Source organism: Aythya marila (genome assembly GCF_965140915.1).
Source record: "Aythya marila genome assembly, chromosome: 3".
Taxonomy (NCBI): Eukaryota; Metazoa; Chordata; class Aves; order Anseriformes; family Anatidae; genus Aythya; species Aythya marila.
Window position 1 is genome coordinate 88,451,003 of NC_139044.1, and position 17,864 is coordinate 88,468,866.

At 37.6% G+C, this 17,864-nt stretch overlaps 1 protein-coding gene across 2 annotated transcripts in view; it reads right to left on the reverse strand.

Moving 5' to 3' along the window:
* Positions 1 to 17,864, reverse strand: part of FAM135A (family with sequence similarity 135 member A) — an 80,510-nt gene continuing 62,646 nt past the window's right edge. For both annotated transcript variants that reach the window (XM_082756365.1, XM_082756364.1), the window contains 4 exons: positions 13,214 to 13,365; positions 11,585 to 11,695; positions 2,955 to 3,068; positions 1 to 1,768 (listed from right to left, as the gene is read on the reverse strand). In XM_082756365.1, the coding sequence (XP_082612491.1) occupies positions 1,563 to 1,768; positions 2,955 to 3,068; positions 11,585 to 11,695; positions 13,214 to 13,365 (583 nt within the window). In that variant the 3' untranslated portion in view covers positions 1 to 1,562. The remainder of the gene's footprint in view (positions 1,769 to 2,954; positions 3,069 to 11,584; positions 11,696 to 13,213; positions 13,366 to 17,864) is intronic.

Sequence of the window (17,864 nt, forward strand, 5' to 3'; positions counted from 1 at the left end):
AGACTTTGTTAGAGGGGGAATGTTAAGGTATCTTTGTGTCATAAGCACTTGCTTAACCCAACTCTAATAAAAACCTCTGAAATGGACACGTTGCCAAGCTGCAGGTGCTCAGCTGAAACTTGGAAGCCAGAGAAGGAAACAGATTACAAAGACTGTATTAACAAACCATATCAAATGCAAAACCATGTCATTATAAACTATTATTGCTATATTCATTTCAAATAATACAAAATTATTAATTATATGCAAAAATGCCTCCCCAAAATTTTGGTAATTCGCAGAAGATTTCAGTTTCTTTAATTGCTTCCATTAGAGCCATTTGTTCATTTTATTAACACCAGATGCAATAACACAAGGCTAAAAATAAACATGCATTATACAACAAATTTATATTTTTCAAAAAAAATGTTCATTACAATTAGTGAATGCACAATGTCACCCCCTTTTCCCCCCACCTTTAGTGAATTATTGTTTGAAACAGAGAAAAGGGAAGGAAGGAGAAACCCAACGTAATGCTATTCAGCACCAGTAGAAAGTCAATAGACCTTTAACATTCCTGTATATCAAAAACATTTTATCTGTATCACTAAACAGGTAAAGTTTACAATATTGTCCCATTTGAAGATGTATTGGTTTCTATTTACAATACTTTGTAGTCAATAAAACATTTTAACAATATTTAAAAATTGATTAAATTCATAAAAGTATTGCAGAAATTTATAACATTTACTTATTTTATGTACATACAAGGAAGTCCATGTAAAACTGTCCATGTTCATCTGAAGAACTGACAGAGTAAGGAGCAATTTTAATACAGTTTGCAAAACCCCAATTATTTGAAGGCAGCTATCATTAAACATTCAAAAATCCTTAGTTGCCATTTGCTTCTGAAAACTAAAGTTCCAGTAATAAAATTGAGTATGTAAACTAAAATGTTTTTGAGATCAGTAGAAAATATATTCCCACAGGCGTAACGTATTTAGTAACGATGGCAATGACTTTGTAGAAAATTGTTAAGATGTAGTGATATCTGAACAGACAACTCACTAATGGTCTTTGCGAGACTCAGGGATGTAGTCATTTTCAAATTCCCAGTATTTTAGCAGCTCGTTGTGTTTCCAGTTAAAACTTCTTGCAGTGCTAAAATACGACGACTGAATGTGTAATACCGCTATCAGAATTTTTAAATCCAATTAATTTTGGCATCTAAACCCTCCTGTAAAATGAGCCAAGTAGCATTGACTTCTGTAGTCTAAGAGCCCGTAATAAACAAACCAAAAGTACACACTGTGCTTTAATCTCCAAATAATCAGGTACCCCAAATTAAGAAAAAGTAATAGAAAAGTAAAAAGAATAAAATAAAAAAAAAAATATTGCACAGCCACATTACCTAGAAAGTAAAGTTGATGTTAAAAAGCCCTAAGTGTGGATGATATAAATTATCTTCCATATAAAAAGTATAAATATCTCTTAAAATACAGCTGCAGCTATACTTTAATACCACACATTATTTGATTCATCTGTTAATGAGGTAATAACCAAGTCTCTTACAATGCTTTTCTCTACTGAAAATATTTGAGGGCAGCAACAAGGAAGAATTTTTCTAAAAATATTTCTGAATCAAGAACAGCAATGTGTGCAGCTCTCCCTATGAGCGAATCTGCCGTATTGGGCAACGCGTTAATTACGTTATAACGAACCAAATTACATTCCTTATTTTGAAGAACTGGCAGAAGCAGGTTCTGGATCATTTCAGCATAAATTGGTCCTGCAGAGGAAAACAAACATTGCACTGCGTGAATCACCAGGAACAAACACAGTTCTATGACCTTGAACTGAAAACGAATGCATTCCAGAGCACTAACAGCATGTGTTACGCTGCTTTTCTGTTAAGACTGAATACAGTTTAATTTCCTCAGATACCTGGGATTTGCGTTTTGTTCTTTGTACATTTAGAGTGAGAATGTGCTTTATCAGTATTAATTTTTTATACTGGCTATGTAAAAGGTATTTACTTGTCAACATATAATATCAGAATATGACTGTGCTAGGATAGCTCAAGAGTAAATACAACAACCAGCCATCCAGAGCCTCCAGCTCAGGAAGGGTATGGAAGTATTCAAATTAGACCAGAGGAGGGCCATGGAGATGATCAAGGGGCTGGAGCACCTCTCCTACGAAGACAAGCTGAAGGATTTGGGGTCGTTCAGCCTGGAGAAGAGAAGGCTCCAGGCAGACCTTACAGCGGCCTTCCAGTACCTAAAGGGGGCCTACAGGAAAGTTGCGGAGGGACTCTACCAAGGCAAGGTGTAGTGATAGGACAAGGAGTAATGGCTTTAAACTAAAAGAGGATAGGTTTAGATAAGGAGGAAATTCTTTACTTGTAGGGTGGTGAGGCCCTGGCACAGGCTGCCCAGAGAAGCTGTGGATGCCCCATCCCTGGAGGTGTTCAAGGCCAGCCTGGATGGGGCTTTGGACAACCTGGTCTGGTGGGAGGTGTCCCATGGCAGGGGGTTGGAATTAAATGGTCTTTAAGGGCCCTTCCAGCCCAAACCATTCTGTGATTCCAGGATCTCGCAAAATTGGAAAATTGCATTTTCTTCATTGCTAGTATTAAGCCTCAACTAAATAAAGCCCACGTGTTTGAAGCTACAACTGGACATCTTCAAAAAATGAAAGCTATTTGTCCTCCCTATTCATAGAGTAACACATCAGGGGCTGTGATTGTCCCACCTAACTTTGAATGAAGTTTATAAGCTAGAAATGTGTTCAGTCTCATCTTTTGCAGGACATATTCAGAAAGCAATTCTGTTCTTATGTAGATTTTCTCCAGTACTACAGAGTAAGCCAAGGGTGTCTAAGACGTAGCTGAGGTGCCTGAAGCACTCAAAATTAAATGGGATGAATCCAAAACCTGTAAGCTTTCATATGAGTGGTCTTTTTACATTTATTACCTGATTGTTTATCCTTTAAAGCTGTTTTACACATCTCAATGCGAGCGGAGTGATAAGGAACGTAACGATCCTGCAGAGATCCTACTAATACAATGTTTTTGAAGTAATGAAGACCTACAAGAAAAGAGAAAAAAGTATATATTATAATTAATCACTTGACAGTTAGTACAGAATAATTAAATATTTTACAGCTGAAATTTGGCAGTGATTTATTATAAGACCTTGCATGAAAAGGCAGAAAGAATTAGTTACAAAAGACAGAACACAGAACAATTAGATTTTGAGTACTGGCCTTTTTCTCTGTACATATTTTAATACACATATACAGGCGTGACTCAAGTGCATTTCCTATTTAATCAAAACCAGTATGGTTTAAAACTTGCTCTGGCTTCTTAGACTGGAGGAGATGCAGGAATCAAGTGCTCAATTTCTGGCTGACAGAAGGGAGTAAAGCCCCTGCATTGCTCAACAACTGAACAACTTTAATGTGTGAGAAAGTAACTGGACCTTCCCAGATTTCAAATAAATTAATAAATAAAAATTCTGCATATCTATAAAAACATACAGAAAATCCATCCAAACTAAATCCTGTGCTCTTCAAAAATGAAATCCCGTCTTTCTGTTCGTTTGTTTTGGCTGTTGTGGTTTTGAGATGCTTTTACATTTTGTTTGGTTTGTGTTTTTTTTTGTTTTGTTTATTTGTATTGCCTGTGACCGCTGCAAAAACAATACTGTCTCAGCAGATCAGCTAAATCACCGGAATCTTTTATTTGACATCTGATGAAAAATGACTGCAGCAAATCTTACACAAAGATGCAGATACCAGTTCAAAAACTTTGTACTAGGCTGCAAACAATGCATTTGGAATGAATCAAAGGCAGGAATTCTCTGCAGGCTAATCTGAAATTGTTTTATAAATTCCTTGGGAATTTATCCTCTATCTTGTATTAAGTATTTCTGATATGAGCTTTCCCTTGAGAAATACGCGTTAGCATTCATGTAAAAGGTACAAAGAAGTGGGTTGCGTAGAATCAACCTGAGGAAGGAAGGAAAGTCCTGCGGAATCTTTAGAGGAATAGCAGTCTCCATCAATCCACATTTATGTAGTCTTTTTTCAGCCTCACATACAAACAAAACCAGAATTAAAACAAAATTAGCTTAGGACATCACAGGTTAATAAATTAGGCACCCCCCTTTTGGTCACAGTGACTCATTTTTGTGGTTTATATAAAAATAGAAACAATAACTTATATTTATAGTTCATAAAAATAACTTCCATAAAATAGACTTCCCTTTACTTCAGGTATATAAGGAATCTTTCCTCAAGTGTTTGAGGGAATTCTCCCATAGGAACAAAAAAGGCATACAGCATATTTCATAAGCATGAATTTTATTCTTTAACCATTCTTTTTTTTTTTTTTTTTGGTGGTGGGTTTTTTTTTTGGATGGGTCTTTGTGCTTATTTTGAAGAAAAATATCCAAGTCTCGTGCTTTGGAGTTGTTTTTTCTGACACGGTTGACTACAAATGTGCACTCCAAGAACGAGAGGATTCAAATGGTGTATATAAAACATACAGAGCCTGGCAACCCCTTGGATGTCTACAACGTGAGATAACTCAAACCATCTGTCAATGAGAAAAACCTGCACAGTGTTCAACAGCATCTTTTCTGCTCTCCAGACAGTCTGTGAGACTACTGAGGGCACGGGCTTGGAATGATCTCTAATATGGGAGTGTGCAGTGCTCAACTGTGCCTATCTTAAGCATACTTGTGGACAAAGAAGAAATTTATCACTATCTTTCTTTTATGCAGATGTAAAAACTGGATGGCAGACATCTTTCCATGTTGTTCTTTCACTTACTTCCTAGACTTCAAGTATACCCTGCCTTTAAATTTGAAATTATAGAATAGACTGAAAACCAGAATAAAGCTCTGTTAATTTCTATGATCCTTATCTTAATTTTCCCTCTAGAAAGAAACCAAAATAATAATAAACAACTCACCAGACATAAAACAAGGTCTATCACACACACCAGAAGTATTCAAAAAACAACAAAACAACCCAAACGTAAAATTATTCTAAGCAATCATTGAACCAATCTCACCTGTTCAGCAAAATTTTCAGCTACTGAATTGGGAACCCGCCCCCCAAAATCTCATTAGGCTAACATTTTTAGATTCCTGTAGATTCCTGTAAAACACTAGAAGATTAAAACTGAATTCTATCAGAACAAAATATATTTGAACTCACCACATGACCTCATCTGCAAAACAGATCACATTTTGGCAGAGTACTATAAAAATACTGATGTTTTCATTAACTAGAAAGCACTGACTGAATTTTTCAACAGGATTTGAGACGGCCTGGAGGAAACTAAACAATCCAATTGAAGGATCACTGCTGAAATAATAATGTTTGTCCCATACAACAGAATGTTCTTTTCTGTAGTAACAAACCTCTTCTAGGCTTTCCAAATTTTTACGATGATTCTCATAATCTAATGGAACTTCATTTTCAGTCAAAATTAATTTAAGCACACACAGAGAGTGCATTTTTTATCATTTAACCATCTTTCCATTCATGTCAGTGCATCAATTAATTCTGGATAATGGCATTAGTCATTATTAATGAATGGTATCTAAAAATTCATGACAATTTTTTTTCCCAAATAATTCGTCATTTGGAAAAATCTGTCTGGAGCAGTAGGTGTAGAGACCTGGTAATCCAAAACTATCTACAATCAGAGAGAAATAGTTTTCTTATATACATTCCAGTACCAGAATGAGAGAGTAAATCTAAAGCTAAGTCTGCCCTCTAGCTGAAGTCAACGTGCAAGTAGGGAATGGAAGATGAAGCCACTGGTAGAATGGGCTGGAGATTTTCTCTGACATTTTATGACAAAAGGGATGACAAAGTTCTGTCTAACCCCCTTTAATTCAAAACAAGGCTTGAATTATTTGCAATGGACAGTATATACTGTGGATACAATTCTTGAGCATAAAGAAATCAAAATCACTTATGATAAGCTTCAAAAAAATATAGCAATCTGATTTTGGTAATAACCTCCCATTTTGTTTAGGAATATACTAATTACAGAATCCAAGAATAGAATAATTTAGGTTGTAAGAGACCTTTAGAGATCCTCTGATCCTACCTACTTGCTCAAACAGGGCCAGCTTTGATGTTAGATCAGTAGCTCACATTATATCTGGTTGCTTTGACTTGAATGAAACTCCTCAGTTTTGTCAAGCTACTATATTGCAAACATTTCCTATAATTCTATCAATTTACAAACCTGTCTGGAAAAAGGGATCTGGAAGCTTTGCCAAAAACCCAGTCTGAAAATAGGGACTTCAGAAACTCGCTGTGAAAAGCAGCTCTCTCTCCTGCAGGTTGTCTTCTGCGCTACTTTGTGAAGTTAGTACAGCACACACAAAGCTGGAATCATGACCTCAAAATTCACTCTCCATAATAGACATCTCAAAGCAGAAAACATCAGCCATGCTTATTCATTGCTTTTCTGTTGTTAATGTTGTTAATAGACTAAAACCCAAAGAACTGTCCTTTCCTCCTTTCAGAGATCAGGAAAACATGGCAGGAGATAACGTAATAAACAAGCAGATCAGAATCCTGCTAACCAAGACCCGTGGAAGCCCTAAGACACATGAATCTAAGCCTACCTACGTAAGTACAAAAACGCCCAGAAAGAGACCACAGCTATGCACTCACATTTGTGAACTCTGTGGCATAAAAGGAACAGAACCGTAGAGCAACCCTGTTGGTGTGAGGAATCCCTCATCCATCACAACGACCATTTTCAGGAGAGTTTACTTTGGACCAGCTCTGTCTGGTCCTGTGGCTGGAACAGGCATTGGCTGCTGATGCTCACTCATTGTGTTCTGAAGCAAACGGATGATGAAGAGATTTGCTTCCCAATGCATTCCTCAGCCAAACTGAAGTGCTGATGCAGGCATAGTCTACGACTGACTAACAGGACTTAAAAGAATACATACATAAAGCCGAGGAAGAAAAACTCGCAGCTCTGAAGTTTGTTGCAGGAAGCACTCCTCCCCGTGAGCAAACAGTCTGTGACTGGGGGGGAAAATTGCACTTTGAGGTTTTCCTTCTGGAAGCGAGTCTCAGCAGGCCATGCTTCTCATACACATTCATTATAAGAGAACTAGTGCTGTCTGAAGTTCTGGAGGCACCCTATTTGGGAAGTCCTTAATTCCAAATGACCTGTAAAAATTTATATCAACTTGGGATTTACCTCCAGGGTCTTCACTCTCAGTGTCTGAGCTGACCGAGAAGCTCAAGTTTCTGTCAGCAAAGACCAGCTGATGGAACAGGACTCTTTGCTTTTAATACCCATACTGAACAGTGTGCTGGGGTTCTAAACAAGGTATTCACACACAAAAGATTTGTCTGAAACCAAGCTAAAGCCAAATATTACACATCCCTGACACTGTTTTTAGTCAATCAGAATGTCAAAACCAGCCTACCCCATCTTCAGTTCTACCCAAGCTACTGCCTTTCCACTCCTCAGACAAAAACTACAATGTGTTCCAACTGAAAAAATGATGTATTTGAAAATCCTGATCAAATCCATATCCCTCCTCAGTCTGTTAAAATAAAGAAACAAACAAACAACAACAACAAAAAAGTCAGATTATTTTGGTGATATGCCAATAAACACTTAGAATTTCATATACTACCTAATTCTTCCATTTTTTTGTTAGAAAAAAAATGAAGGTACAGTATAACTTGTACAATCTGAGCATGCCTGATTCTCATAGTAAGTGGAAGATTAGTGGTAGGTTAAATGGGAGCAGATATCAGAAGCTTTGTGAATTCCTGAACTTGTCACTGAATCACAACACGGTGCTGTGCTAAGCAACGCATCCATGCACTGGTTTCAGATAATGCTTCACTAATTTCCAGTTATCCTTTTCAGGACAGGTCTGTATTACTACCATTTTGTAAGTTTTATGGCAAATATTAGGTGTTCAGTTACAAGAAGCATTCTTTTCCACTAAACAGACAGACCACACTAACGTCTAAAAGCCAAGCAATTAGAAAATAATACTAAATATTTTTTATTTTTCTGTCCAAAAATTTTATCGAGTTAATTTTAAATAACTTATTTTTTTTTATTGAATAGTTATTACTGCAACATGAAATTCTATTTACACAGAACACAGTAATTTTCATGTGTTTTTTCATCTGCGCTGCTACAATTGTTTTTGTATCGAACAGCTTGTGTGTCATCATAGCTGGCAACCTGCTGTAATTTCTTGTCGCAGTATGAAGCTAACAATCATTTCCAAGACCCCAGAAGTTACCAGACAGATTGTGGCTGCTGAAGATATGACAAGCAAATTTTAAGGAGATTGTTGTTAAAGAAGATAATTCTTAGAAATGTCATTACGAAGAAACAACAGCAGAAATCTCTATTTTCCACCAGTTAAAGCCAATATAAATTGGCCTCAACTGCCAACGTGAAGTGATCAGTACTTTAAGTAACTTAAAATTCAGGAATTATCATAAACTTGAACTCTCTTCATTTTGAATTATCCTACTACTATTTATTTTTTTTTATGAGCAGGTAAGTTTAGATTTTGCACCTTATCAGCAAGTACCAATGATGCTAACTGTAGGAAATAAAATACCTTTCACTTAAGAACTTTTGAATGGTCAAGTCCAGAAAGAAAATATATATATATATATTTTAGTTTAAATAACAATCCCATCAGAAATTGCAAAATATTTAAGTCTCCATTTCTTCCTGCTTGCACCCTATTATTCTTCAAAATAAAGATTTCTTTTCATAGGGTAACTTATTACACATCCCCCCAAATTATTTTGTTTTCAGAATCCTTGAAGATAATGTACAAGTGGTCCTTCTAAGGTTGCTTCAACAACAAGTTAACTTTTTAATGTTGTTCTTTCTGCTTTGACAAAGACACTTGGTAACGGAGCAATAAATGAGTTGTACTGGACTTTAAAAATATTCTACAAGTATAACACTCCATTAAATGCAGAGAAGCAAAAGCAGCTCAAAGACAAGCCTCATAAAATGCTACAGAAAAGCAGATACTTAGTTCATCACTATCATCATTGCTTGTCAGTTGCTATAATTTATTGAATCAATCATTTCAAAAAGCACTTATAATTTAAGAATCAATTCCTATTTATACATCAGAAAGATATAAAGAGGATTGTTAAAATACCCTGCTTGTCACTCTTGACAATTCAATAGAGAATAAAATGTATACGCTCCCAGACATCACTTTCTAAATGAGTTAGCTGTATACTAGATCTGAGGAAATTCTGCAAACAAAACTCTTATGTAGACATACTTGTACACAAACAATCCAATGAACACATTGTAAATCATAGATATCTATGTTTAGGTGGATGTATTTCCTTTTAGCTTAAAGGTACTAATAACAAGTAATGTCAACAACAACCTCATAACACAAAGGTTAGTCACTTAGATGAATCACTCTTCCAGCATATAGTGATATTTATCAGGCATAACACAACATAGTGTCGTGGTTCCGCTCGAGTGGGCAGCCGAGCTCCACCACAGCCGCTCTCTCACTCCCCCTCCTCAAAGAGGAATGGGGAGAAAATATGTGAAAAGGGCTCAAGGATTGAGATAAGGACGAGAAAATCACGCAATAGTTATTGTAACGGGCAAAACAGACTCGGCATAAGGAGATAGTAAGATTTATTGCCTACAACTAACAAGCGAGAGAAGTGAGAAAACAAAGGAAAAAAAAAAACAAAAGCACCTTCCCCCCCCATCCACCCTTTTCCACCTCCTCCCCCCGAGCGGCGCAGGGGAACGGGGAATGGGGGTTATGGTCAGTCTACAGCACTTCTTCTCTGCCGCTCCTTCTCGGTCACTCTCGTTCCCTGTGCTGTGGGGTCCCACCCACGGGATGCAGTCCTTGATGAACTGATCCGGCGTGGGCTTCCCACAGGCAGCAGCTCTTCCAGAACTGCTCCAGATATGGGTCCGTACCACGGGGTCCATCCCTCAGGAGAAAACTGCTCCAACCTGGCTCCCCTACGGGCAGCAGCTCCTGCCGGGTCACCTGCTCCTGCGTGGGCTCCTCTCCACGGGCTACAGGTCCGGCCCGGAATCTGCTCCGGCAGGGGCCTTCCACAGGCGGCAGCCTCCGTCGGTGCAGGGCCACCTGCTCCACCGTGGTCTCCTCCACGGGCTGCAGCGTGGAACCCTGCTCCACCGTGGTACTCCATGGGCTGCAGGGGGACATCCTGCTTCACCATGGTCCTCACCACAGGCCGCAGGGGACTTCTGCTCCGGCGCCTGGAGCACCTCTCCCCCTCCTTCTACACTGACCTTGGTGCAAGGCTGTTCTCTCACTCCCTTGACTCTCCCGGCTGCTGTGTGGCGCAGCGTTTTTTCCCTGTCTTAAATATGCTCTCACAGAGGCGCAAAACAACATCGCTTATTGGCTCGGATCTGGAAAACAATGGGGCCCTTCCCAAACATGGGGCAGCTTCTAGATCTTTCTCACAGAAACCACCCCTATGGCTCCCTGCTACCAAAACCTTGCCACGTAAACCCACTACACATAGGTATGGTTTTCATCGATGTTATTTGCCAGAAAACTTGAAGTACAAACTCAATTTTGCACCAGCTTTTTTTAAAACAAACAAAAATCAGACCACAACTAATGACAATAAGCATCTAGTGTTTGAGTACAAACCATGTCATCTTCACAAGTTCACTTTTTATCTCAGAACTGGATAATTATCATTCAGTGCTATCACAGGGTGAATTACAATACATGAATAGCAGGCACTGTAACAACTGGTAAGAAAACTTTTTTCACTTTTCACTGGTTGCTTTAAAGAAAATCCTACCAAAAGATTTTTACAGTGAAGGAGAACTGAGGTAAAGAACTTAAGGAACTTGAGTAGCATAAGCTCTGGGTGACAATTCATTCAGCAAATACTGACAGATGGATTTAAGTTGTACAAAGGAAGAGCTGCATGATATAGACAGGAGGGATTTGTTTACGACATATCTATCATTTCTATTCTTACTCTGTTCTGCTTCTTCCAAGTCCTGTAAGTTTTAATACATCAAACATCACAGAAACAAGGATGCCAGTCTCTTGCTGCCCAAAGCTCTCAACCAAATGTCAGCTGTAACAAGCTGCTACAAACATTTTGACAGAGAAACGTGCCCAAATTTTCCACAAAACATCATGAGCACCTCTGGCTTGGCTGACACACATTTCAAAATACCTGTCAAATGAACCCTCAATAAACTTTATGGAGCGTGGAGGTACTTGACTCATCACATTGCAATAACTAGCTTCAGAGACTGAAGAGGAGGCTGACATATACAGCGTAGTGGCTGCACTCAAAACTTAAGACTCCTTAGTTAGGAAGGCAAGTCTAAATGTAGTGGTCCATCTCCAGAAAAAAATAATGTTTTACCATTTACTTACTTGAAAAATATAGAACTAAAACCAAAGTAACTTAAAGAAACTGAAACAAGAGCTTGTTGGAAACCTTTTTTCTAGGTTTCCTGTTCAGATTTATGCACAGTGGTCTTTAGAAGACAACCAATAATAACAAAGTTTACCTGCTTTTTTACTAAGCTTGTATAAGAACGTTTGCCGTGGATCCGAATGGTCTCGACACGTCAACTGCAACAAAGAGCCAGACTTCTTCCACTTCTGCATAAACCACAGTCCTGCATTGTAAGGTACAATATGAGTATGGATCCAAAATAAAATATGAAAATGAATGTAAAGTACGTAACATACATATATTTAGCCTCTCAGATGTGACTGTTCTATTTTTCATGTCAGCACTGTCACACCTAGGCATTTTACATTTTTATTCCTTTTTTCTTGTCTATATGTGTAATAAAGCATGAAGACCATTATTTCAACTAATGTACATGACCTCCTACAAAGTATACTTAAAAAAAGTGAAAATATATTGCTGTTAGACATAAGGCAATGTACAAACTATTTCCATAATTTACAGAATATTAGAACATTTTGATGTTGAAATATATATCCCTAAACAACAAGCATATTTTTAGAAATCTGGGAAATAAGCTTTAAAGCAGCACTGCTTTACACATCAAATATAACTAGGAAGAAGAATATAACAAAGGAAGCAAAATTTTCTGGGAGCAAAACCATACTAATACTTATTCTATGACTTTGTACCCTCTTTATTGGTCAATGAGCAAGTCAACTGGCTAACTGGCTTTTCAGAAAAACCTATAACCCTTGCCACACACGAGAAAAGCACACAATCAAGTCCTTATAGCCTCAACGATTTCTTTATGTGCTGATTCAACCCTCAGGGAAGTAATTATTTATTTATTTATTTTTAAATAACAATTTACTGAAGGTCTTTCTTGATATTTTCTAAAATCTTAGAGTCTGCTTCCATAACATACCATCATAATTGCCATTAGCCAACAATTCCTGTTAACTTTTTTAAGCCAATCCTATGTGAGTTAAAAGTTTTTCCTTTTTTTTTTTTTATTTTTATTTTTTTTTTTATGAAGGAATTGGACAATCAATAAACTGGCACCAAATGAAGTAATCTTCTTCATGATTTTAGCATGTACACTGAACAGTTTAATGAGCATGTTTGTATTTACTGAAAATAAGGGTTACTCAGTTTGCTTCTGCACCCTCCAAGGCAGGGGGTAAACTCAGAAACAAATTTTCATCTTTAATTTAATTTAAATTTGTATACTACCTGAAAATATACTCTAGAATTTATTTGAAAAGCATTTTCTACAAGTTCTCCTAGAGCTATATTTAGTCTTCAGAAAAACAGACATTGACGAGACACGCATCTGCAGAAACATACTGGATAACTCATGGGCATCCAGCCTTTTCTCTTTTGTTAATATAAGAAAAAATTGTAAGGTATTTTTGAGAGAGAAAACACAGTACTAATGGTTCAGAATTGCTTTACTGTGTCTTACCCACTTGCTTTGCAAATTTAGTATACTAAAATTCAGTTTATTATAAATTGAATTCAGTCCATTAAAGCTGGAGTTTCTTTAAGATGTAACAAAAAAGCCTGAATCAAACATACTGGAAAACTCATGTATCAGCCATCTTCTGCACATCTTTATTGATACTTTATTTTTATAACCTTGCACACTACATGTAACTGCTAAATGCATTTCAAGGACAAAACCTCCCCTAAACTTATACTACCAATAATAATAATATACCTGTATTAACAAGAGCACTGCTGTTGTAGAGGGTACCAAGATGTGGTCCAGACAGAGACAGGAAGGTGTGAAGTTTGTTGAGGTAATATTTAAATCGAGGTCTTGTGAGCACTGAGCGGATTATTAAATTACCCAGTGAATGTCCAATAAAGCTGTTTAAAAAGAAAAACAGAATTTGAAGGCAAACTTCTTATTTATTTTCTTTTAGACAGCAAGAAATAAAACTGGTATCATAAAATGCTGAAGGAGCATAGGAAAAAAAAAAAAAAAGAAAGTTTCCATTCAAAAGCCTGTACTTTAGGAAATAATAGAAACACAGCTTTTCTTTCCATATATCCCAAGTCACACAAGTTCCTCAGGAAAACATTCTGAGCTCCTTCAAATTTATTTTACACATTGTTTTTGAAAAACTGTGAAAACAAACTATACTTTGACCAACACCTCCCACCCAAAACCAAGATTATTGCTGGGTCTATTTCCCTTAGCACCAAGTATTCAGAAAAAATTTTGAGATGTACAGGACTGAATAAATCACAACTTCAACATGTGATGACATTCAGTATGATAAATGCATGAGAGTTACTGAATCAACCTGCTGGAGAAGGATTCTTATAAGGGGGAAAACCATTACTGAAACAAATCTGAATATTTTAAAGTAGAAGCAACATCTCAAATCTGCTTAACAGTTTGACCAAAAAAAGTGATAATCAGCTTGAGCTAGGCAACTGAAGTTATCTGTCTACCAGGAGAATATTACATTTAGTTGTATGCCTGGTTAATCAATTTAGAGGGAAGACTGATAGGACTCTTTAACTTGATGTGCCTGTAATTATTACTTCATCTGAGTTGCCTCCAGTCCTATCTACAAATCCATACAAAGCATTTCTTTAGCAAGGACACTACAACATAAAGCATTTCTAGTTATTATGCAGTCATGCTTACAGATCCCTGCTGAGGTAAGGACCATACTAACTTAGGCACTGAGTTAAGGAGGATATGGTACAGGTAAGACAGGCAAAATTGAAAGGAAAAAGTTGTCTTCCTGTTTTACAGAAGTAATTTCATGACTTGGAGAGAACAAGCCACCATCCAAAAATAGATGGGAAATCTATGCTAGAACTATTGTGGCTGAATCATGTAATTGCCACAACATTATATCCATAATACCACCTTTCCAATACGCTTTGTATCACTGCATTCTTCGACAAAAATAGCTACACCAAAGCTACCAATATCTACATAAAATATACTGCTAACAAATTATTTGAGTATTCAATTTCTTCCCATGCAAGAACTATTAGCTCTGAAAATTCCAATGTAAAGCTAAATGAAAAAATCAAACATTAGGCCACAGAACTGCAGAGCCACTCCTAAAGTCTGCCATAACCGTACATTTCTGGGTGATGGAACAGGCTATTTGTTTGTTACCAAAACAGAGTTTAACAATATATGTGTATTTTTTCTGGTCACTTTTACTATTGGATTTTCAAAATTGCTGCAGTATCAGAAATCCTTTGCCACTATGTTTGCCTGCTATGTTTACCTAACTTTGAAACAAAAAATAGGTATCCTCTGTGTTGCCACAGTCACATTAAAAAGCTCAAGAGAGGTGTGCTTGCAAACTAGAATACTGAGTTGCTGAATCTCTTGAATACTAAGATTTAAAAATATTCTCTTAGAGTATTCCATGAAGACCATAAAAGAAAACCAAAACTGTAGGTTATTATTATTATTTCTTTAGGAACAAGAAAATGCCCATAGAAATTGAGCAAGTTCATCCTGCAGATGGTCTGCACCACAGTTACAGCTCTTGGAAAAGAGATTATTTTCTGAACAAGATCTGGACATTAGCAGAGATGATCTCTTGGCAGTTCTTTGAGAGTTCAACCACCATTTACTAAATGACATAAGGGGATAAGAAACTCTTGTATTATACCATAAAAAGGACAATTTTTAATCCTATCATCCTCAAGAATATGGGCATACTTGAACCAAAACTTCAGAAACACGAAAGACCCATTTGAGGAAACAAACAAACAAACAAACAAACACGCACAACAAAACATGCTTGCAATTAGCTCTGTGAACATATTTCAAAGATTAAACATTTCTTAATTTGTAAAGATCTTGAAAAACAACAAAAATTACTGTAATGTGTTGGGTTCAAACCCAGGTGTTTAGGTGAACATGCAATAAGCCTTTAGTAGGATTTTCTAAGAGAGAAAGGTTCAGGAATTTTCTCAAATCAAGTGTGAGAAGAAAGGCTTTGAAAAATGCAAGACAAAACCGTAACTCATGCTACTCATTGTTTCAGATACCTACAACTGTGGGATGCTCTGAAAAACCAATGCATTTCTGAACAGCAGGTGGCAACATTACCGTCTTTTGAATACAAGGTATTACTAACTCAACACACTAAAGGAACAGAATTGTAATGTAGTATTTATATTTGCTTTATGCCCCAGGTTTTCAAACTCAGATCATACTGGGAAATTACACACAGTACAACCTTGTTTTTCTGTGCTAATACATGAAAGATCATGTCCAAGTATAAAAATTTATGGAAGAAAAAGATATCCATCAAAAGGCATAATCAAAAAGAAACAGAAGAAATTGCTGAAACAATCTCAAGCTCAGGAATGCTATCTAAAGTGCCAAGAGGTACATGAATAATAGGGTATATATACCCTATTGTACGTCCTCTGTTTATACTCTTTCCCTAAATATTTGTCTCTGGTCACCACTGACTGTGCTAGACAGAGTCCAGAGTCTGACTGGGGAACAGATGTTTTCATGTATGCAGAGCATGAAAAATTGCCTTTTTTGGGGTCGGGGGTGAGCCAAAGTTACTTAAAAGAGGATGAAAAGTTGAAAAATCCATTGAAGCCGAAGACCAATAGAGGTGATCAGAAATATATATAGGACCATACATGAGGAAGATGGTTTCTGAAACTATCTGCAAAAGCATGTCGTTCATTTCCTAGTTGTATCATGACCTAGAAAGGCTTCCACCCTTACAGATATTCAAAACTTGAATGGCTCTAACTGAGCAGTTTCCAAGTTGGATCTTTCTTAAAGTTGATCAAAACCTGATCTAACTATGAAGGTGGCACTCCTATGGGTGGGTAGCTGGCCCAGATGGCCTTCAGTGGTCTGTTAAACCAAAAAGTATTGTGTGATTCTTAATCCATTTCTTTTTTAAAGAAATAAATTGCTGTTGCTTTCAATGAAGATTCCAGTTCACTCCTCAAAGCCACGCTGTTCTAAGAAAAAAGATTTTGTTCAAAGCAAACGAATGCACTTGCTGGTGGGTGTATGGGTACAGTAACAGGTATTACCTTTGGCAGTACCAAACATGTTGGTTCATTAAGTTGACAATATTGTATGGTTCAGGGTTCTGATGGTACATGGAGAGCCTCTTCTATCTCAGTACAAAAACGTAGCACGCTAAATATGACTTTGAAAGCATGAGGCTTTGCTATAACTGGCCAGTACAGAATCTCAGAGTTTCTCATGACTTGTCTTGGCCTGAGGTGATTTTAGTTTGTTTTAGCTGTGACAACAACTGTCTAGCAGTCAAGAACAAGTCAGGTCTAAAGTTGGTTTAGTTTCTCTGTAGTTTCTAGTAATAACATATAGATGTTCTGTGTGGATTGAAAGGTGTATCACCAGAATAAAACACTGTGGAGGAGTGCAAACACAGCTGTCATACGCCTGAGGTCCCCAACAGCCAATTAATGGCCACTGCAGAAGCACAGTTTCATAAGTCAGGAAATAAAAATGGTGTTAGGAACAACAGAGAACAGAGACTGAGTGACTGGGTAACAATGAAAAGAAAGATCATGTGGGAAGACCAAGAAGATGAGAAGATAAATCCAGGCAGACCCAAGGCCAAGGGGTTAGAAAACCCCATCAAGAACATCATTCTTCTGCCAGTGAAGCCCCAAATGCTGAAGTCTGACTGCAAGCCGTTTGTCTTTGTTCTGCTGAAGGAAGGGAGAAACCACCAACCTCAGGACTCTGACAGCTGCTGGAAGCAGAGCCTACCGCCTCAGAATCACAGAATATCCTGAGCTGGAAGGGACACACAAGGATCATCGAGTCCAACTCCTGGGTCCCCAAAGGACCACCTAAAAATCAGACCATGTGTCTGAGTGCATTGTCCGAATGCTTCTGGCAGGCTCGGTGCTACGACCACTTCCCTGAGGAGCCCCTTCCAGAACAGATAACTACCTACCTCTGCGTGTAAGGTGTGCTCCATTTTGCCTATAGCAAGATTTTGGATGTAAAAGAGCAGGCTGTCCTAAGACAGGGCACTGCCCAGTCCTTTTTGCCTTATGGCATCGTTACAAGTCTGAAGGCTGATTTCTAATTTGACTCGGCTATTGAGTACCACTTGTACGGAGATTTCCTTCAGTACACAGACGATTTAAGAGAAGCTAGCACCATTCAGGAGAGCATGGCTAGCTAGACAAAGCCCACTTCCTTCACAGTGGGACAGCCAAAATGAGTTTGGAACACAGTGGCTGTTTCAATAGAGGTTTTCTCAAGAGTACTTTCCTGGGCTTTCTGGTTATCCCTTCAAGGACTTGCACATAAGCACGTCTTTCTGAAAGATCTCTCACACAGCTACTAGGAAACAGCTGCAGGA